The sequence below is a fragment of the Pleuronectes platessa genome, chromosome 3 (assembly GCF_947347685.1).
Source record: "Pleuronectes platessa chromosome 3, fPlePla1.1, whole genome shotgun sequence".
NCBI lineage: Eukaryota > Metazoa > Chordata > Actinopteri > Pleuronectiformes > Pleuronectidae > Pleuronectes > Pleuronectes platessa.
The window spans coordinates 31143018-31165360 of record NC_070628.1 but is presented as its reverse complement, the minus strand read 5'-3'; the positions used below and the strand labels follow the sequence as shown (position 1 = coordinate 31165360).

General features: G+C 44.9%; 1 protein-coding gene across 1 annotated transcript; it reads right to left on the bottom strand.

Annotated features, from left to right (window-relative positions):
• Positions 1–20820: 20820 nt before the first annotated feature.
• Positions 20821–21405, bottom strand: LOC128436504 (CTD nuclear envelope phosphatase 1A-like). The gene has a single exon (XM_053418229.1). It carries the CDS (start codon positions 21403–21405, stop codon positions 20821–20823), a length of 585 nt encoding a protein of 194 aa, XP_053274204.1.
• Positions 21406–22343: the final 938 nt, after the last annotated feature.

Sequence of the window (22343 nt, the reverse complement as noted above, 5' to 3'; positions counted from 1 at the left end):
GTGTGTGTGCAGAGATCCACTCAGTCCTCTGCAGCACAAACAGCCGCTGTAGTTGAAGTAAAGGATTGTTTGAAGGTAGAGAGATGGTGTTGTGTGCCAAAATATAAAACAAATTAAAACAAGAGAGTACAAAGTTAGAGAGTTGACAGAAGCTATTATTTAGTTGGCAAACATCTTTATTTTTTCTTGCCTTACCTACTTACTTTAGAGCTATTAGAGGCTCAGTGTTTTATTGTGTTGTCATGGCTAAACATTTAGTTGATGAGTTCAAGATGAAAGATTCAGCACTTTGTTTCCATACTATTATAATTAGTGGAACTTTGCTATGGACGGTTAAAGAAACATCGGCACATTGCATGACGACACTAAATGCATGAATTAAAAAGTTGTATGTCCCTTGTCGGTTTTCCAGTAGTTTAAAGTTCAGCAGTGGAGGGTAGTCCATGATCTCTGTATTGTGTTACAATTCGCACCATGTTGTCTGTACTGTACGTTTCTCATCTTGACCTGAGGTTTTGTTATACCAATTATACAAATATGCAATTATTGTGAAGGTAATCAAGGTTTTCAAGTCTGATATACAACCACTGTTGGCCATGCTGTGATGGACTCCCACAAGTTTGTGGGAGTCCATCACAGCATGGCCAACAATGTCCTCCTAGACTCTGGTGGATTTTGTTGGTCAATTTTATTGTAGACTCTGGATCTGAAGGACATAAACAAACTTATTATATAATAGCCCCCTGTTATATAGTCTTTGGCTTTCTAAGTTTACCTTTCACTGCATCTTCTACATGTCTTTTCATCCTGACCTATTTGTATTTTCCTTTAAAGTTAGTGTCAATCACATGTTAGAAACATCATCAACTTGCCCAAACGCACATGGTGAATGCTCTGACGGATTTACACATCAGTCCTTCTGGATAATTTCAGCGGATTATCTTGAGTTCAGTCCATGTCAGAAGGCCGCCTTAAAGACACTTGAGTCTTATAGCCATCATTAGGTTCACTGTGTGGTTTATGATCATTAAATTGTTTGTTTCATTCTTTGCACCTCCAAATATCAATAGCTAAACGGATTTGGTGACGGTCCTCAGGTTGCTCTTGGGTTTCTACCCAATCCTGACCCCCTGTGTGGTTTCAAAACCAACCTTCAATAGTTTCAATATTTAGGTAGGTGTCATGCTGACATGGTGCATATTTCATCAGGTTACCTCAAAGAAACGGAGCAAAGCAAACTTGCTGCAGGTAGCATTCCATCAAACTGGGGGTGGTTGGTTTCACTGCTCAAAGCAGCAGACGTTAAAGCTCTCATGTGATGTCAGTAATAATTAATGTGCACATACAGTCTATCCATACAGGAGCTTCCATTGCTTTCTGGCAGTAGTGCATGCTTTGAACTCATCTCCTGCCAGCACATGGGAACACTGATAATAAACTGATCAGGTGTGTTTTTAAGATGAGTTTATCAGTGAATGTGTCTTGTTTGCTGCCTATTGGGTAACCAGCAGGCCGGATGCAAGCTGAGGCAGGAACGATAAAGAGAGAGATTTGATTCAGGGGCCTCACTGACCAATCAATCGCCACTTAGGAGCCACGTGCGGCCAGCAGGCCAACAGAGAGCAATGATTCAAAATGTGAGAAGCACATGCTGGGTCTCACTCCAGCCGCAAATCCATAGTTACATGTGTTGCGCAGCCAGCAAGCAACAGACCTGAGGATGAGGAGCTGAATAAATAGAGGGCCTGCAGCTTACCTTTTACACTTGGGCAGTCAAGCTAACAACAGCTTTACTTAACCCGGGAGTTTTAGGGGTTTGGAGAAATAACGTTTTTTTGTCACCTGGAAACCTAAGCTGCTTTCAGACCTGCACTGAACTCCGGGCATGACCTTCTGAAATGATCTGGATGGACTGTATGACAAAACACAAATGTCTCAGTCAATTGCTGCGGATGTCCAAATTAGCAGGAGATTATCCAGGGGAGTCCCCACAAGCGAGTGGGCCCTGTGATGACAATTCTAACATACATACAAAATAACATAGTCAAAAATAATCTAAATATCTCAGGATGTAGAGGACACTAACTAAAAAGTCAACTTGGAAATACAATGAGATTTGAGAGCTGCCGTTAGTGTCGATGAACTCTAAACAAAAACATGTGATCGCTCAGTGTAAGTCATATGTTGGTTTCTGCCTCCTGCATGCTGCACCACCCATCACCGAAACCCTCGGCAGAGGTTTTTCTTTCTGCTTTCTTTACTCACACTTTCTATACTCACACTTTTCAGCTTCACTCTGGCACTATATGCTGTCACCTCATATATCAACTGTTGCTGCCATCATCGATAACATCTTTACATCTATAAATATCACTCTTACTGTTTCATTATAGCATCTAGTCTTTCAGAGCTGAAGCATGATGGTTACACAACTGTTCCTCCCCCCCTTCTCTCTCTCTTCTCTCCCTTCTTTCCACCCATCTCTCCCTTCCTCCCTCTTTTTCTCCTTTCACCCCAGCCGGTCAAGGCAGATGAGTCTGGTTCTGCAGGAGGTTGCCTCCAGTTAGTAAGGGTGTTTTTCTTCTCTCCACAGAGTGCTGCTCATTGTGGGAACCGTGGGTTTCCTTATAATTTTTAAGGTCTCGACCTTAATATGTTAGGTGCTTTGAGACTTGGTGCGATACAAATAAAATTGAATTGAATATTTTCACGTTCAGTATTTAATGAACTTCAACCGCCCCATGGGATTAAGAAAGTGACCCTATATAACTGTACTGTAGCAGTACCGTATTAATTAAATCTAATACAGCTTTCATATTAATGTCACACTGAATACCATCCCAGAGGAATAGTAGAAGATTATGATGTTTAAATGTTAAAAAGATACTGTGAATCAATGTAAGATGACTGTCATCCACTAAATACACTAATGTCTGCAGGCAAATATATGTCTCTACAACAAAGTGCAGATGCATTCTCCTATGAAATCCCATCCAGCCTTTGATTCTAGCGTTGTGAGACCACTCTGAGGATTAGTTTCGTGCCTTTATCTCTCACCACTGGGTGGCACTATGAGTTTGAGAAGAACAGAGTAAGAGTAGTGAGAGGAGAGCGAGAGCAGCAGAGGCTGATGCAACACAGCATAAGTGATCACTGCAACAAATGCAGATTAAAGCAGGGGAACAACACAAGAAGAAAGTGACAGCGCAAAAGAGGAAGAAGCAAGAAAACAGGACGCTTTGTCAAGATCTACCTTTGTGCGCTGCTTAGATGCCCTGCAATGGAGAGACGACTGTGTGTGTGTATGTGTGTGTGTGTGTGTGTGTGTGCTTCTTTCTCAATATATAAAGTCTTAATTTCGCTTACAGTGAATTGCCTGTGTTGACAGAATGATTGTTGGCAGTGAAAACACACAGATCTTCAGGATACCCCTGATTCCCCTTGAAGCACTGCTGTCTTCTTGTACTGTCGCTCTGTAATCCCGCCAGGCTGTTAAAAAAAACCTCAACTCAAACCTAAAGGGAGAAACTAGGCTGCTCCCCCTCAACATGTGAACTTGGCACATCTCTTATGTCACTCAAAGCTCCGCAGGGACGGGATGCAAGGAATAGCTTTCTTTAATGAAATGTATGGGACAAAGCTCCGATACATCCTGCTTTGTGTTGTGTGACAAGTGGCACGTCATCAGGAAATGTTGTTGCCTTATCCCCTGTAGGTTTCACTTGTATAAGTGAAACTATAAAACATTGCTTGTTAAACAATATAGTGATTTTTTTTTAATAAATTCTATTCAGCCTCTGCAAGCAAACAAGTAAATTTGCAGGTATAAAAGTACAGTGTCAAACTAGTTTATGGTTATAAATTATTCAACTTCAAGTGTGGAAAATATTTTAGCCATCCAGCCCCTACTTACGAGTATATCTGTGCAGGGATATTGTTCACAAAGTACATTTGCAGTGCTGAAGTAGCGTTGGTGCAATTGATAACCGTGTTTTGCAAACTATTATTCTCTTTTTTTCCCCTTCTTTCTTTTCTATTAGTTTTTATTTCCCCTCGATTTGTTTTTTTGTTTTTCTTTCTTGTATCTGTAACCCTTTTTATCCATATTACAAAAGGGTTGTCCCACTTGGCTTGGGTGCAAGCAAGGGATTGTAGTTTATTAAGCAAAATATTGTGCAAACTGAAAACGCTGTGTGTGCTATTTTTCTCTGTGTACAACATGTTGCTGCATTTCCTAATAAATTGTTGTAATAGAAATCTTTTGAATTTGTAAAAATAAAAAGTAGTGAGGAAGTGAAAGAGGGATTGTTACAGTCAGATTCAGGATTCAAATTAACTGCCCTTGAAGAAACTCAGCTCTCTCCTCACAGAGCTTCAGCAGACACCCTGCTCGGATTTACATCTTGTAGATTCACAAGCTTCTGCTGGAGGAAAAATGTGAAAATCTGTGGGAGCAACGCTAAACAGGGGTTATCCGAGTTGTGCATGCTGTGATGAAATGTATCAAGTTAACTTACATGTGCCCCGGGATACAAGCTCACCTTTCCCATAGGAAGTCAGATAATTAGGACCTAAGTGAAGAGTAACCTTTGATTCCTTTTTTTTTGTGGGGTAAGAAAGTCAATTTTGAAATGTAGCCTCCAAACACCATTACTAAATACAAAACAATTTGCATTGCTTTAAAGAAAATAGGGTTAGGGTTAGTAGTTCATAGAAAAATACTCTGCACCACGCTTGCAGTTTTAATTTGATTAGGATATGCTCATAATCCACCCAATTATACATGTTAAGATCACATTATGAATCCAGAGTTTAAGCAGTATGACCAAGATCTCGCACTGTGGCTGGAAAACTGCTCAGATCTGCAAAGCTCCAATGCTAAATCTTATTAGCAAAGAGAAGTGTAAGTAGCAGCTCTTCATTTGGCTGCTATTGGGGATCTGTGTATATACTTGACTTCTACAAATTATTTTCATGAAATGCAATAGCAAACTTTAATATATCTGTCTACTAATTGCACAAATGTCTGTCCTTTTGAAAGTATATCTCCAGAACCATATGTCTTAGACACTTTACCCTTGGTATGTATATTGTTAGGCACCCAAGGAAGTGTGGTGTCAGATTTGATTTGATTTCAACTCGCAATACATTCAATATTAATAAACTTTGAATAAACCGGCAAAAAGCGCCCTGCAGTCAGTGGGGATGGGGCATCATCAAACAGGAAGTCCATGGACTGTCTTAAGAATAAAATGAAGGAAAAAGAAATGTAACATAATCACAGCCGTCAAAAGAACGATTCAACAAAACATTTCATGGAAATGTGACTTTGTAATTTGAAGTTGTTTATCTGTCATTACCCGAAGAACCTAAGTGTTGAGGACATTATTTAAGTGATGCATTTGAGAATAAGAGGAGAGACTCTCTCAAGGCTGAGACATAAAAATGATTTCATTACAGAGTATATTTTTGACACACATTAACACCTTTAATGAGGAGCTGGTGGTGCCCCATAAAGAACAGGGCCCTCCCTCAGAGAACTGGCTGTGACAGACAAAGGATTGGTGGAGGATGGACAATAGTGGAGGAGAGCTGGCCTGGTTGGACAGTGGTTGAAAGGGGCTAAGCTGGGGTCTCAGACCGGCGGATTTCCAGACAGACAGATGGTTGTGAATGAGATGTTTGGAAACTTGCAAGTAAGTTGTAATAAAACGTGCCTTTATATCTGCCACATGGTCGTCTCTCCAGAGGCTTGGGGTTTGAAAGGATGCTTGCGCTCCAGCATCATTTATGATTATTGGCGAGACGGACATAAAACATTTGCAAGTTTAATGCTTCGCTACTCAAAACCTCTTCCTCAATGAGGTCCACTTGTTCCCATTACATGTGCCAGATGGTTCCCATATCTCAATCTATTGGAGTTAAAGGATGAATAGCATCTGGTGTGTATACGCAGGAGTGTAAGATAGAGATGAACTATCTGGAATACGATGCAGATGCATAGCTATCCCCATTTGGAACGGTCTCCTTCGCTGTCCCCAGAAACAGCTGTGCTCTTCTTTATCAGAGGTGGAGAAGTTAAACACATGTGCATTGTCTAACCAATCAGTGAGTCCCCACGCTTTAAGTTTTCCGAACTGGAAAATACTGATTGAAAATAAGTCTGAATTAAACCTGAGCTAATTTGTGTCTCCACTGCTCCTTAGCAGAGGCAGTTGCATTGGTGTTTTTCTCCAGTGGCCTCAAGGAGCAAGGTACATTGCCTGTTCCACAGACAGATTTTTATTTTCATTTTTACAACAAAAAAACTGACACGATGAAAACTTCCAAATTCCTTTACAGCAGATTCCCTGTGCTTTTCAATCAAGCCATTCATACATATTGCCAAAACTCAGCTTTGAAAAACAAGAAGAAAATGTATGACATGGCGGCGGCCCTCGTATTTACGTCGGGAAATATGGAGACGAGTCTCGCTGTGTGAAAGTGTAACCCAGATATATTTTCAGTCAGCTAATGCTTTTCTGTATTATCACTGTTTTTGGTGTGTGTCTCTTTAAGGGTTACGACCACTTTATGTTGCGGCAGCTTTACGACTGCTGTTTTACGGTGTGTATTATTGTTACCTTGGAGACGAAGTTTTCGCGGGGAGATCTCTTCTTCAATGCCTGCAAGCAACGTGTGGTCAGCTGTGATTCTCCTGCTGTTTAATTTTGGAGTTTAACTTATTAAAAGTATTTTTTTAAGTGAAATATTTACCGTACAAAGTACTCGGTTTTCTTTGGATAATATCCGGAAGTCCGTCGGCAAAGTTTATCCACAAGAAGACCGTTTGCAAGGAACTCCGCCGAGTGAATGAACATTGACGAGACGCTGCCGCTGTTTCCTGAGTGCTTTCCTGTGGCTCGTGAGCTCGTGAGGAGCCGTCGCCATCTTCTGAATATCCTGAGGATTGCAGGCAACACTACTAAACCACCACACACATATAGAGCTCTATAATATTATTGCTGGCCAGCACTTTACTTTATTCTGTTATTTTTTTTGTTGCTAAAGACAATATAAGGACACTTCAAGATTTGTTCTATGTTCTATAAGAAGACCGTTCGGTATTAATTTTGTTTTCATGGACTGAGAAAGAGACATTTAATTAAAGAGGACGAGTAACATTCCTTCAGGTATTTTTGTATTGAATAACAGGGTGTTGTTCAGACATTTAAGTATTTGGTTAACTGCCTAAAAAGGGGAAATATATATTGTTTTATTTTTTTCTTATTCTAATTGAATCACATTTCCATGTGATTTAAGGTTTACTGTTTTATGTTGTTCCTGACCTACATTGTGATCAAGTAAGATGCATTTCAGTTCAGTAAATGTTAAATAAAACTGGATCGATAGTAAACTGCTATTACAACCCGAGTAAAGTCTGTTTATTGGTTACAAAAGCACCACAGGTTACTCGTTACACTAAGCGTACTCAGCTCAGTATTTCTGTGCCAGGGCGACATGACATCTTTTGTATTAATGTTGGGACGTATGGAGATGACGGTGATAAGTGCTCACTGTGTGAACACACCGCAGATAACTTGCTCTGCGGTTATTGTTACGTGTTACCAGCTCAGTAATTATGTGCCAATGAGCAGCTGTGTTGGTTTCTCAACTAGTCACTGCATTGAGTCCATAAACAGGGGCATTTCTGTTGAAAAGAGCCTACATGAACCTTCATGTAATACTGTTTAACTGTACGCAGCTCTAACTAGAGGCTGATTTTTATATTATTAACATGACTTTGTTCCAAACTGAACCAGTAACCGTAGAGGTCATGTAGTAATTAACATGACTATTTTAACTTGAGATTTTAACAATAGCTTTTGTTGATTTGCTATTACTTTAGCAGCATTTGTACAGAAACCTCTTTCAGAAATCAGTATTAAAAACACGTGATCATTTGATATTCGTGAGTACAAAGATCAGAATCAGAATCAGAATTATTTTTATTGCCATGTATATTTGCACATACAGGAAATTGTCTTGGTGTGGTTGGTGCACTTTACAAACAACAAATTAAAAAAAACACAATATTGAACAATATAACAATATAAAAAAAACAACAGTATATACAGTTAAAGAGTTACGTGCGGTTTTAAGGTGCAGAGATTGGTAATAGTGCCAGTAATATAGAGTTATAAATTATGTGCAAGGGTGGGTGGGGGGTGGGGGGGTCAGCAGAGTCAGTGTGATGCAGGGGGCTTGTTTGTGAGCCCCACTGCCATGGGGAAAAAACTGTTCAGGTGACGCAAGGTTTTAGTCCTGATGGCCCGGAACCTTTTTCCGGACGGGAGTCTCTGGAACAGGTGGTGAGCGGGATGGGAAGGATCAGCAATGATCTTGCGGGCTCTCCTACTGGTCCTGGAGTGGAACAGGTCTATGAGAGCCGGCAGATCACAGCCGATGACCTTCTCAGCTGACCGGATGATCCGCTGCAGTCTGCCCTTGTCCTTGGCAGTGAAGGCAGCGAACCAGACGGTGATGGATGAGGTGAGGATGGACTCAATGATGGCTGTGTAGAAGTCAACCATCACTTTCCGCGGCATGCTGAATTTCCTCAGTTGCCGCAGGAAGAACATCCTCTGCTGGGCCTTCTTGATGATGGAGGTGATGTTCTCCGCCCATCTCAGGTCCTGTGCGATGATCGTCCCCAGGAATCTGAATGACTCCACTGTTTTAACTGGGGAGTTGCACATGGTGAGAGGGACGGTTTGAGCTGGGCTCCTCCTGAAATCTGCTACCATCTCTACAGTTTTTAAAGCGTTCAGCTCCAGGTGGTTCTGGCTGCACCAGGAAGCCAGGCTGTTTACTTCCTCTCTGTAGGCGGCCTCGTCCCCAGTGGAAATTAATCCAATAAGGGTTGTGTCGTCAGCAAACTTCAGAAGTTTTACAGAGGGATGGCTGGAGGTGCAGTTGTTCGTGTAGAGGGAGAAGAGGAGAGGAGAGAGCACACAGCCCTGTGGGGCTCCAGTGCTGATGGTCCGGGTCTCAGAGACAAGCTTCCCCAGCCTCACGCGCTGCTTCCTGTCGGTCAGGAAGTTAGTGATCCACCTGCAGGTGGGCTCAGGCACGCTCAGCTGTGTCAGCTTGTCCTGGAGAAGAGCTGGGGAGATGGTGTTGAATGCGGAGCTGAAGTCCACAAACAGGATCCTGGCGTAGGTGCCAGGGGAGTCGAGGTGCTGGAGGATGAAGTGGAGTCCCATGTTGACTGCGTCGTCTACGGACCTGTTGGCTCTGTAGGCAAACTGCAGCGGGTCGAGGAGGTGGTTGGTTATGGTCTTGAGATGGGTCAGCACGAGGCGCTCAAAGGTCTTCATCACTATGGAGGTCAGGGCGACTGGTCTGTAGTCATTAAGGCCTGTGATCCTCTGCTTCTTGGGAACGGGGATGATGGTGGATGTTTTAAGGCAGGCGGGTACAACACATTCAGCCAGTGAGGTGTTGAAGATGTCTGTGAATACTGGAGACAGCTGATCCGCACAGTGCCTCAGTGTTGAGGGGGAGACAGCGTCTGGTCCAGCTGCCTTACGGGGGTTCAGTCTCTTCAGGAGCTTATTTACATCTCTCTCCTGAATTGAGAGAGGTGTGATGGGGTGTGATGGGGGGGATGGATGTGTGATGGGGGGGATGGAGGGGATGGGGCAGTCTGGGGCCATTTTGTGGGGGGGGCTATTGTCTTTGTCCAGGCTGGGGAGAAGAGGTGTGATAAATGCGGGGGGGGGGGGGGGGGGTTTGAGAGTGTCTATCGAATCTACAGTAGAAGTCATTCAGTTTGTTTGCAAGTCTCAAGTCTTCCACAGAGTGGGGGGATTTGGTTTTGCAGCCGGTGATCACTCGAAGGCCCTTCCAGACAGACGAGGAGTCGTTGGCTGCAAACTGTTGTTCCAGCTTCTTTGAATACTGTCGTTTGGCCTCCTTAATCTCCTTGCCAAACGAGTATTTAATCAGTCGGAACCTGTCCATGTCCCCACTCTTGAAGGCCACCTCTTTCTCCAAACGAAGCTGTTTGAGCTTTGCTGTGAACCAGGGCTTGTCGTTGTTATAACACATCCTGGTGCGCGTCGGAATACAACTGTCTTCACAGAAGCTGATGTAGGACGTCACAGCATCTGTATATTCGTCCAGGCTGTTAGAAGCAGTTCTAAAAATGTCCCAGTCAGTGTTGTCAAGGCAGTCACGCAGCTGTCTGTAAGCCGGGATCAGGTGAATGAGAGCGTGGTCGGATAGACCCAGGGCAGCGCGGGAAACTGCATGATAAGCCTTGCTGATGGTGCTGTAGCAGTGGTCCAGGGTGTTATCCCCCCTGGTCGGGCATTTTATTAACTCTTTGTATTTTGGGAGCTCTTTGGATAAGTTCCCCTTATTAAAGTCCCCAAGAACAATAACGGGGGAATATGTGTTCTCTCTCCTTCTCTCCACTCCCAGTATCTGCTCAGCGAGTTGTCGTTGAGCCTCGCGCACGTCAGCTTGCGGGGGGATGTAAACTCCGGCCAGGATGAAAGAGGTGAATTCACGGGGAGAGTAGAACGGTCTGCAGGTGATGAAAAAAGTTTCCAGGTCCGGAGAACAGGACTGTAAAATTACTTTCACGTCGCTGCACCAGCCATGGTTTATATAAAAACAAATCCCTCCGCCCTTTGCCTTGCGTGAGAGGATCGGGTCGCGGTCCGCGCGTAACAGGTGAAAGCCGGTCAGCTGTGCAGCGGAGTCCGGTGTAGCTTCGGTCAGCCACGATTCCGTAAAACACAAGACAGAAGAAAGGGAAAAGTCTCTATTTGTCCGGATGAGAAGGCGCAGTTCGTCCATCTTATTGCACAGCGAGCGAACATTGGAGAGGAGAATGCTCGGGAGAGGTGAGCGTAATCCTCTCTCCCTGAAGCGCACCAGAGCCCCGGAGCGCTTACCTCTCCGTCTCCGCTTCAGTCTAGCTGCGTGTCCGAGGAACACCGCACCTTTAATCAGTAAGTCCACTAAATCCACGGAAGAGGCGAGAAAGTTGGGACATAAATCAGATGGTGTTGTGTCCCTGATGTTAAGAAGCTTGTCCATCGTGAAAGTAATCCGAGTTGGGTCACAATTAACAGAATTAAATACTAAAAACAAACACAGAAGTGCGCACCAACACACCGTGGCAGCCGGTCGCAGCGCCATCTTTCAGGACATTAATGTAAGGCTCTATACATTTTCTGAATGGAAAATCCAATAACTAAAGAAAAAAAAAAATATATATATATGCACACATCGTTTAAGTGAAAAGCTCAAATAATTGGGTAGAAATACTCTTGATTATCTTTAGCTATTTATGTCATTTACATATTGAATAATAATAACTAATAACACATTTGGGGATTTTTTGATAGGAGAAAAAGGGCAGAGAAACCATTCAGAAAATGACAGGATCCGAATCGAACCTGTCTGTTTCAAGAGGACTCAAGCCCCTTTACATGGTGTACAGAGCTAATTATTACCTCTAATTAAAAAAAAAGTGAACTGTGATTACTAGCTGTCTGGCAAAGTGTCCTTTCACCACTGAAAACAAACTTGCAGCATTTAGAGATATTATATATTTTATTGCTCTCACCACTTTTTTTGTGTCTTGACAACTAGATAAATAATTACGGACGCTATTTCGTTATATTTTCTATTGAAAACAATACAGCATAAATTACATTTTAAAAATCACATCCTGGTGGACAAACATCATAAACCTCTAATGTTACTGGTTCAGGTCTGACTCTTCTATCTTCCCTGTCACTGTCACCATGAATCCTGATATATTGAATGTTGAAAGAACTGGGAAAAAATTTAATTAAATAGGAAGTTCAAACTTCTTCTGCAAGACTGATTCCAATCTTGAAATTGCAGACTCCCTTTCAAATTTCTTGACGTTCAATCTGGTGCTGAAACCGTTCTGTACTTAATGTTTTCTCCCGAGTCAACTCCACACCATATTTTGTCATTCTGTCACGCTCCAGACTCCACTTTGCCACGGTGCACTGTAAATGGACTGAAAGCGGTCCCTGCAGACATTGCAGACGGCTCCTGCTGGGAACAAGTTAATATTTGGATTGAAGTTCATCCCTGTAATAAATTTTACATTACATGGAAGGAATCAATATTTATAAATGATTCCCTGTGTTTAACCACTTGACTTAAGAGTGTTCCTTGCAAATCCAACATGACAGCAGCAAAGTATACCTCCCAACAAGCAGGTGTTGGGGGGGATCCTGACAAAACAACAAAGCTTCCATAAATATATATATGATCTATGTACACATACATGCACACATTTGTGTGTGTGTGTAGCTGTGTGTGAATTATAAGTATGTCTATTTGTGTAAAGGTTCTTGCGCTGCCATGATTGGTGCCTCTGTGCTGTCTTTCAGATTCTCATTCTCCGGAAACTGCATTGATCCCACATCCTCTGCCTATTGTATAGTAGCATTCCAAAAATTTCTTATTCTCCGCCCAAGATCACAAATGTCTCTCCCTAGTAGTTCGCTTCTCGATAGGTGGCGCTGGTTCGCCATCACCTGACGTGGACCTTGGTTACCAGGGCTGGTAGCATTAAGAGCCTCACCTATTCATATCAATTTTATTTAATTTTTTATATAGCACCAAATATTTATGATCTTATCCATAGATATACATCCACGAATATTCCATATTCCATTTAATTTCTTAAAATTTGTCATCAGGAATAGATTTCTCCAGTGCTCAGTCTGATGGTGATAAAGGGTCAGAAGGAACTTAGAGGAAGCAGGGAAGCAGGGAGAAAGAGGGTGTTGGTGACCAGAGAGAGAAAGATCAGAGTGAATAATGTCCACATATATATCAATACAAAAAAATCGATCTTTTAACAACTTTTTATCTCCATCTTGTTGTGATGACACTGATCTCAATTTGAAGTTGATCTGATGAAAGCCCAAGTACAAGTATATCAAAGTAAAAATGTGGAATATGGCCAAAATGGCCACTAGATGCAAAATAGCAGGCTTCCTGTTGTGTTTTTCCAATTTCACCTGGGACTTTTTGGTTTGTCTGGTCATGATGCACTGGTGTATCGATTTTTGTGAAGATTGGTCAATGTGAATACGTTCCGGGGGTCATTGGGGGCGCCATTAAGACATTTTGCGACACCCATTGAAAATTCATCCAGAATACGTACATTTTCACGACTTTCGGTAAGAATTTGAGAATGGTAAAGGCCTCAAAAGGCCAATTCATTTGCCTGAATAATAATAATAATAATAATAATAATAATCATTACAATCTCAATAGGGCCTCCCACTGTCAGTGCTCGGGCCCTTATAATGGCAGTCAACAGCTGGCCTGACACCACGGAAATTGCTGATTTGTAGTTTCTCTTGCTCCTCCCTGCGCATTTCTTTGCATTTCCTGCTGTAATCTAATATGCCTCTTGAATCTGTTGTTTCCATCTTCTCATATATTCCTGATGTTCTGCAGTTCCTGTCTCAGGAGTCAAACCAAACATTAAGTCAATAGGTAGCCTCGGTGACCTTCCAAATAGGAGATAGAATGGGCAGAATCGGGTAACTTCACAGCGCGTGCTGGAAATCCAAACTTCAGTGTGAAGCAGGGGTGGACTGGCCATCTGGCATACCGGGCATCGTCCCGGTGGGCCGTTGACCCAATGTGGGGGAAGAAGACGACAGCCTTCACGCGGCCTTCCCTGTGAGTAACAAGAGATGGTGCAAGACCAACTTGTGAAACGAATGTCACCAACCAAACAAAGAGCTGGCAGGCCAAGGAACGGAGAAGCGCCCCACTCAGGACGCACGGTCATCCCGACCGTCGAAAACCGTGGTCTTCCAGTGCTCCAACTCAACGTCGAGGGCCTCACCACCGCCAAACTCGAAATCGTACGTCACCTGGCTGATTCCAATGGGGCAGCGGCTGTACTCCTGCAGGAGACACACTGCACTAACAATAACATCCTCAAGATGCCAGGTTTCCATCTCGCTGGGTCCATTCACAGCAAGCAGCACGGAGTGGCAACCTTCGTGAGGACTGAACTAACCTGGTCAGCCACTAGCCAATCCCCACCAGGCTCCAACATCGAGTGGCTGGTTACTAAAATCCAGGAAACTTCAGTCATCAACGTATATAAGCCCCCACCATCAGAGCTGTCTGCTACGTCACTCCCGCCCATAACTGCCCCCGCCATCTACGCAGGTGACTTCAACTGTCAACACACAGACTGGGGTTACAACTACACAACATCAAACGGAGTGGCGCTGAGTGAATGGGCCTCCTACACCGATGCCCTGCTACTGTACGACCCCAAGGAGCCGCCAAGCTTCTTCTCTGCACGCTGGAACACCTCTACCAACCCGGACCTGGCCTTCGCTGTGTGCCGGAGCAATGACCCGAAACCGGAGAGACGCGTCCTAGACAGGTTTCCCCGCTCACACCACCGACCGTCCATCATTAAAGTCCCATCACTGGTGCAACCGGTACCAGGGAAACCTGTCAAAAGATGGAACTTTCGAAAGGCCAACTGGGAGTCATTTGCTCAGGAGACAGAAAGAAGGATTGCTAGTCTGCCAGAACCTGATGCAGCCAACGTGGACACCGCCTATGAAGCCTACTGTAAGGTCCTCCTAGGAGCGGCAAAAAAGACCATCCCACACGGCTACAACAGGAACTACATCCCTGGCTGGGACGAGGAGTGCAGCCGCCTCCTGAGCACCCACCAGAGGGCTATCTCCAGGGAAGATGTGGATGCGACTGCAGAAGCACTGCTTCAGAGACTGGACACCACACGCAGAGACAGATGGACTGAAGTTGTTGAGTCAATTGACTTTACCCACTCTAGTCGGAAGGCGTGGCAAACCATCAACCGGCTAACAGGCAGATGCACAAAGCCCCCAAGCTGCCCAGTCACAGCAGATGCCATCGCGTCCGAGCTCCTGAAAAACGGTCGCTTCCCAGACGCAGACAAAGATGTTGCCCGTCTGATAACGCAGGAGGTGACTTCCCTCTCCAGGGTGGCCAGTGAGGATTCCAACCTCTCAGGAGAATTCACAGCAGACGAACTCAGTAAGGCCATGAGCAAGCTCAAGCCAGGCAAAGCTCCAGGACGTGACAACATCCACCCAGAGTTTGTTATGCACCAGAGCACAATAACATCCAGCTGGCTCTGTGCATTCTTCTCATCCTGCTACCAGAGATGCAAGCTGCCCAAGATCTGGCGCCGTGCTTCTGTAATCGCCCTGCCAAAGCCAAACAAACCTGCGGAAGACCCCAAGGCATACCGACCCATATCGCTGCTCTGTGTTCCATTTAAAATCCTGGAAAGAATGATCCACTGCCGCATTGAGCCAGTGATTGACCCACAGCTTCCACAGGAACAGGCCGGTTTCCGTCGCGGTAGGTCCACAGTGGACCAGGTTACACTTCTGTCTCAAGACATCGAGGACAGCTTCCAGGATAATGAGAAAGCTGGGGTAGTGTATCTGGACTTGACCGCCGCGTACGATACCGTCTGGCACCGCGGACTTCACCTGAAGCTGTTGAGGACAATAACTGATCGACATATGGTGAAATTCATCATGGAGACGTTGTCTAACCGCAGTTTTGTCTTACAGACCAGCGATGGCCAGCGCAGTAGGCTAAGAAGACTACGGAACGCTGTCCCACAGGGCTCGGTCCTTTCTCCGATGCTGTTTAATATTTACATCTATGATCTACCAGACACAGCATCCAGAAAGTACGGCTACGCAGACGATCTGGCAATCATGCTGAGAAGACCCACATGGAAGGCAATGGAAGACGGTCTCAACCAAGACATGGTCGTCCTAGAAGCCTACCTACGAAAGTGGCGCCTGCAACTCAGCACCGGCAAGACTGTTACAGCAGCATACCATCTCTGCAACAGAGACGCCAAGAGGGCACTAGAGGTATACACCAACCACAAGCGCCTGGAGTCCCAGCAAGCGCCTAAATACCTTGGTGTGCGTCTGGACCGGACACTGACCTTCAAACAACATCTCGAAGATGTCTGGGCAAAGACAATATCAAGGGTCGCACTGATCCGTCGCCTCGCTGGCACAACCTGGGGAGCCACTGCCAAGACACTACGGGTATCCACCCAAGCCCTGGTCTTTTCAGCAGCGGAGTACTGTGCCCCAGTATGGAGCAGAAGTCCACACACGAAAATGGTGGATGTGGCTATCAACAACGCCCTCCGGATCATCACTGGATGCCTGAAGCCTACCCCAATCGTCCTGCTGCCAGTCCTAGCAGGAATCGCACCGGCTGGCCTACGACGAGAGGCTGCCACTCTCGTCCTGGCAAGGAAAGCACGGAAGCATGACTGGCACATCCTCCATGACACCACAGAGACAGCAGCTCCTCTGAGCAGACTCAAGTCCCGCCACCCTTACAACAAGGCGGCACAAGAGTTGCTCCGGTCCACCACTGAGGACCTGTCCAAAGATGGATGGCTGGCGGCAGCCTGGAAACAGGAGTGGGAGAGGGCTGGGCCAACCCAAATCCACCACTACATCTTGGATCCAGGAGATGGAGCCACAGGAGACCTTCTTCCACGCCGGCAATGGACTCTGCTGAACCGTCTGCGTACTGGGGTCGGTCGGTTCAAATCTTCAATGAAGAAGTGGGGCCTGGCAGACAGCGCTGCATGCGAGTGTGGTGCCCCTGAACAGACTGTCGAACATATTATGACCACCTGCCCCCTACACAGACCACCCTCGGAAGCCGGCCTCTTTGACGTGGGACCAGAGACAAGGGCATGGCTACAAGACACTGAGTTGGACCTCTGATGTTACACGAGAGAGAGAGAGACCCAATGTGGGCCGGTCTGGTCCGCTATGTTTTTTTTTTCATTTTTTTTCCTCTTCTTCCTCTCTAAATTCCCTCCAATTGGGCCGGCCAATTGGCTACAGATGGCTAGCAGTGTGTTGCCAGCATCAACACACTGCTAGCTATTGGTCTATTGTTTGTCATTGTCAATCAGTCATGGGCTGACAGGCTCAGAGAGCCCTGACAGTGGTGTCAATCACAACACAAACCAGGGTGGGGCGGGACCTCATGGCATTGGCGTGGGGAGTCGCGGGACGGGCTGCTGCTGAGACAGAAACTTAAAATGGATAATAAGAGTAAAAACGCCCGGGTGGCGCTGAGAAGCATCGGGAAAAAGCTGAAGTCTCTGGAGGTGGAGGCTGCTAAATGTGCCAAACTGACGGACCTGTTTGGTGCCGGGTTCACCAGCCCAGCAGCAGCAGGTGCGCCGGGAGACGAGCGAGGAGGACTCGACAATGATGAGCGAGTGGAGGCAGACATGGTAAGTAACGCTGGCCTGGGGCTGGCTAGGCTACATTTTTTAGACATGTCCAAAACAAAGTAGAAAACGTTTTTGATTTGTTTTAATATGCCGAAATGTGATATTATGGGTTATTATTGTTCAGATGATTTAGCTAAGCTAAGTAAGAGCTGCTAACGTCGTTTACTGTTGCCATAGCAACAGCAAACTTTCTGAGCTGTAAATAGAGATGCCGAATCAAGCTAATTCTTTTCAGAAGTTTTATTGTGCTTATGTGTTGATCCTTAATGGTGTGATCATGTACACTAAATGATCAATTATTACAGGTTGTTGTGATATATTTGAGGAGTCGTTCTCCCTCTGTTTTATATGTGGACATTTGGGAACACTGTTAGAATTTGGTAAGTTTATCATGTATTTTTTAATGTATAAATTCATACTTCACAATTATAATAATTTTCAAAAGGTTTTAAAAGAAACACACATCCAAAAAGTTCTCAACTCTAGGTGCAGGACAGAGGAAAACATTTTCTTTATTTTTCAGACATTATAATGTATCCATGTCCTTCTCAGGTTGACCACTTGACATGTGAGAGCCTGAGGAGTTGTTCCCCCTCTGTCCATGTTCGAGGACTTGCTCTCTGTCTGCCTCCACTCTCTGCCTTCACTGTACCATGTCTGTTGAGTCTCCTCTAGTCTGGTGAGTTTATCATGTTTTATGAAATCATACTTAATATGTGATGATTAGAGACATTATAATGTATCCATGTCCTTCTCAGGTTGAACACTTGACATGTGAGAGCCTGAGGAGTTGTTTTCCAGACACAGGTAGAGCTGGCAGGGGCGTCACCCATGGCCTGCCCTTTTGGGCTGGGTTTCAGCTGCAGATCTAAAGGCTGCTTCCAGGGGCATGGGGCCCTCAGCCTTTGTTTTTCTTTGCTTCTGCACCTTACAACATACATCACACCTTATTTTCACACATCCAAACACTGTTAACACCACTGACGCGTAACATATTTTACACATCCCACTACGTAGTTAGAGCTATCTTGATTTGGATTTAAATAAATTTACTTTTGGCTTGAGAGGTTTGTGTGTGGCCTCCCTTCTTGTTGCCATCTTTGAGCTAGGTGGTAACAGTAGTATGCATGAGAGAAGACGCCGCGAGATTTGTGGACTTCTATGTGATGTCCGCTGATAATGTAGTGGGCTGGTCTGGACAGACAATGCCAGGGCTGAATTTTTGTCCCAGTCCACCCCTGGTGTGAAGCCAGATGCGTGCGCCCTCCCTGCTGCTGCGGGGCGCTCCACTGGTTGTGGTGACGCTCGCCCTCCCCCCAGCTGACTCGTTATGTGACACCACAGCGGGGCTCGGCTACAGCTGGGGAGACTCCCTCCCTCAAGTTTGCTGGGACGGTGGCTTGGCCTGATAGGGTGGTGCGTATTGTCACATTAACTCCTAAAATTAAGGTTGTAATATTTATTACTAAAGTTGTTTATCTGCCTTCATAGAGGCCCTGCTCCTCGTCGGCCGTCATTGGCCACCGTGCCTCGGACGGACCTGCTTTTAGAGATATCCTAGTCTCCACTGTGACTCCATGCTATACCTTCACGGCGCATGGAGGGATCACGTCGGGGTGACGCCCGATTTTAAAGTAACCTTTAACCCCATTTATATTGTGTTTATATAGGTTGGTATGTGGTTTATTTTGTTGTTTGTAGTTTGGTTTAACTCATTTTCAATCTTGACCTGTTTTAATCTTCTTTTTATTGTGGTCAGGTGGTGTGGGCCGGAGGTGGTGACACAATTCCTGGTTGGGGGGGTTCTTCACGACCCGTTTTGTTTGGTTTGAAGTGTCACGGGTGGTTTTGTTTATTAATCCCTCCCCCTTTTCTTTGGTTCTCGTCGCCGAGGTAAGTCCCAGCCCTGGTCCGTTGTCAAGTATTTTTATTCATGTGTTAACTCGTGTTTTGTGTGTTGTTCATTGGGTTCTTGGTTATATGTATTTGATTTATATTAAAGTGAGTTGAAACACGTCTCTTGCCCCTGTGATTTTTCGAACCTGTGCTGTTGCACTTAACATATATTAATATATCCTGGAGGTGAAACTCCCTAGGTGCCGTTTTAGCAACTTTCTCAATATCTTTCCCTTACGCTACATGCTGGCCTTATTGGCAGGGTTTCACATGTAAAGGAGCAGAGACGAGTTTGAGTTGTTTTTTCTGGCAGCAGAGAGCATGCTTCGCAACTTGTTGTCTTGACCTGACCTTCTATCAAGTCCAAAGTTTTTCCATATACCTCTTTTTTATGTCAATCTTCAAAACCAAAGTCTGACCTATACAGCATATTGCACGACTTTTTGCCTTCTCTTAAAATAAATTAAGTGAAGGTTTGGTTATGCACTTTGTGTCTAAAAGCTTTCTCTTCTATTTAGTTATCCTATATGTATGTTGCCTGGAGTTTACCCAGTCAACATACCACCTACTCTGAAAGTGTAACACTGACCCAGTTGTTCACCTTAAGTTGACAGAGTTCACTTTAGCATTTTATGGGTCCTTGCCATGTTCATTATTTTATTTTTGTCTACTGATCTTTTTTAAGCTGTGCCTGTGCCACACTTCAGACTCCTAACAGCGACACAGAACAAATTACATAATAATATATTATTTTAAAAGCCAAAGAAATCCAGTCTCCATGGAAAAAGAAGTTTATTAGTCAGCACATAATGTAGATAAACGCCTGGGTTTCCCCATCCCTATCATCACCTTGGTCACTCGGTTTGGCATTCCATCTGACATTTCTTCTCACCGGGGCCCCGGTTTACATCTGGGCTCAAAAACACTGTGGCAGAGAGCCTTCGGACGAAGTTAAAAAACAAGAAATCTCCTGACTTCTTCATCCCATCGACTTCTACATTGGTGACCTTGATTCTCTCTGGACGGGCATGGCGACAAACGCAGTCTCGCTTAAGCTACCAGAGTTTTGGGAATCGCAAGCCTCGGAAAGGTTTGCTCAGACAGGGGCGCAGTTTGCGCTCAGAGACATTACAGCGGATATCAAAAAGTATTATTATGTTGTTGCAGCTCTAAATAGAGCAACAGCGGGCAGAGTGGTGAGCCTACTGGGGAATCCCCCGGAGCATGATAAATACGGTGTGTTGAAGGCTCACCTGTTGAAGGGTTTTGGACTTGCGGACTCCTAGCGTGCAAATAGGCTTCTTTCGCTAAGCGGTCTCAGCGTCTGCAATATTACAACACTAGCTCTACCTTCCTAGTAGTTTCTGGGCTCTGGTGATCCCGCAGTGTTCATCCCGTGTTAGGCGCTCTCACCACAGCCCTCATCTCATCAGGTTACATCTGAGAGGGCTGAGAGAGGGATGGCGGGTTGTCTGCGTGGGAACGGAGGGCGGGAAGGAAGCCGGCAGAGAGGAAGAGGCTGGTCAACAAGTCCTCCCCACTCTTGATGCAGCCAATCACCAGAGTCGGTGCTGGTGGAGGTTTCGACTAAGGATGGAGCGCACATCAGCAGTGAACCTTAGTGCGTCCAGCATAGGCAGCAAGTTAAGAAGTGCTCTGTCACTAGGGTCGCTGAACCAGGACTTGATGGGTATTGCATTGTCTGGATGGCTACGATAAGCAGCAGGCGAGTTGTCCAGGATGACAATACTGGACGGATCGTTGTGTACTACAGACAGGTCTTTAATATAACTACCTAGATCCAATGTACAATGCTGTCTGTAGTATCTGCGTTTCAGGAAGCTCCTGTTGTTGTCCAGTTTGTCTGCCACTGCTGAGCCATAGATCTCCATACTGGCTGTGAAAACCACCAGCTCATACCACTGGCTCACCACTTCTAAAAAGAAGTCAACATGTGGCCTTTTATGTACAAAGAATCTGACTGGGTGCTCATCAATGATGACTTTAAATATAAAGTCTTGCGGCGTGCCAGGTCTCACTGTGGGTCTGAGGACCCCGTCGTGGTGAGAGTGGATCAGCGTTTCGTCCAGGTCCAGAACCAGAATCATCCTCTTTACTGCATTGAGGCTGGAGATTGGCATCAGAGCATCATTAGCTAATTAATGTTTGTGCTTACTCAGACTCAAACATAGAAAAATTAAAGGTGGTTATTTACACAGTTTGAATGTCTTTGAAGTGTGGAATCAAAGGTAGCTGACTCCAAACAGTGTGGCATCAAAGGCATGTGCCTCTAAACAGTTTGGGAGCAAATGCAGCTACCTTTAAATACTTGCAGTAAGCAGTAAAACTATACTGCTGCTCTTTTCAACAGTTTGTTAAGACTTGGTAAAAAGAGGATTGTGAACAAGAGCAGAAGGAGCAGCGATCTGTTTCTTTTCAGAGTGAAACTATTCTACAGTCACTGGCATCAGGTGACATGGCGCAGCAGGAAAATCGTGTGTCTGGATCTGAATGATCCTTTGTCATTTGACAGTGGACACAGCTACTGTATGAGCTATATTAAAACCCACTGGGACAATGAGGATGAGAGAGGAATCTACAGCTGCCCTCAGTGTAGACTGACCTTCACCTCAAGGCCTCAAATGGATTTTTTCCTGCCACAACCGGAGCCCAAGACTAGAGCTGACTTCTTGGATTTTGCACAGGAAATCACAATGGATCCAAACACTGCATACAGATATCTGCTATTTGCTGAGGGAAAAAGAAAGGTAACACGAATGACAGAAGAACAGTCTTATTCTAATCACCCAGACAGATTCATGGATAGGTCTCAGGTCCTGAGTAGAGAGAGTCTGACTGGGCGTTGTTACTGGGAGGTGGAGATGAAGGGGATAGTAGGAGGAATTTGTGTAGCAGTCACATACAAGAATATCAACAGAGCAGGGAACTCAATGACTGAATGTGTATTTGGAGTAAATGATAAATCTTGGGCTATGCATTTTTCTGGAGAGAGTTATATTTTTTTACAACAACATGACTCCAGTGTCAGGTCCTCTGTCCTCCAGAATAGGAGTGTACC

Excerpts from the sequence above, each read along its gene's own strand:
- LOC128436504 (XM_053418229.1), bottom strand. The coding sequence starts at position 21,405 with ATGCCAATCTCCAGCCTCAATGCAGTAAAGAGGATGATTCTGGTTCTG.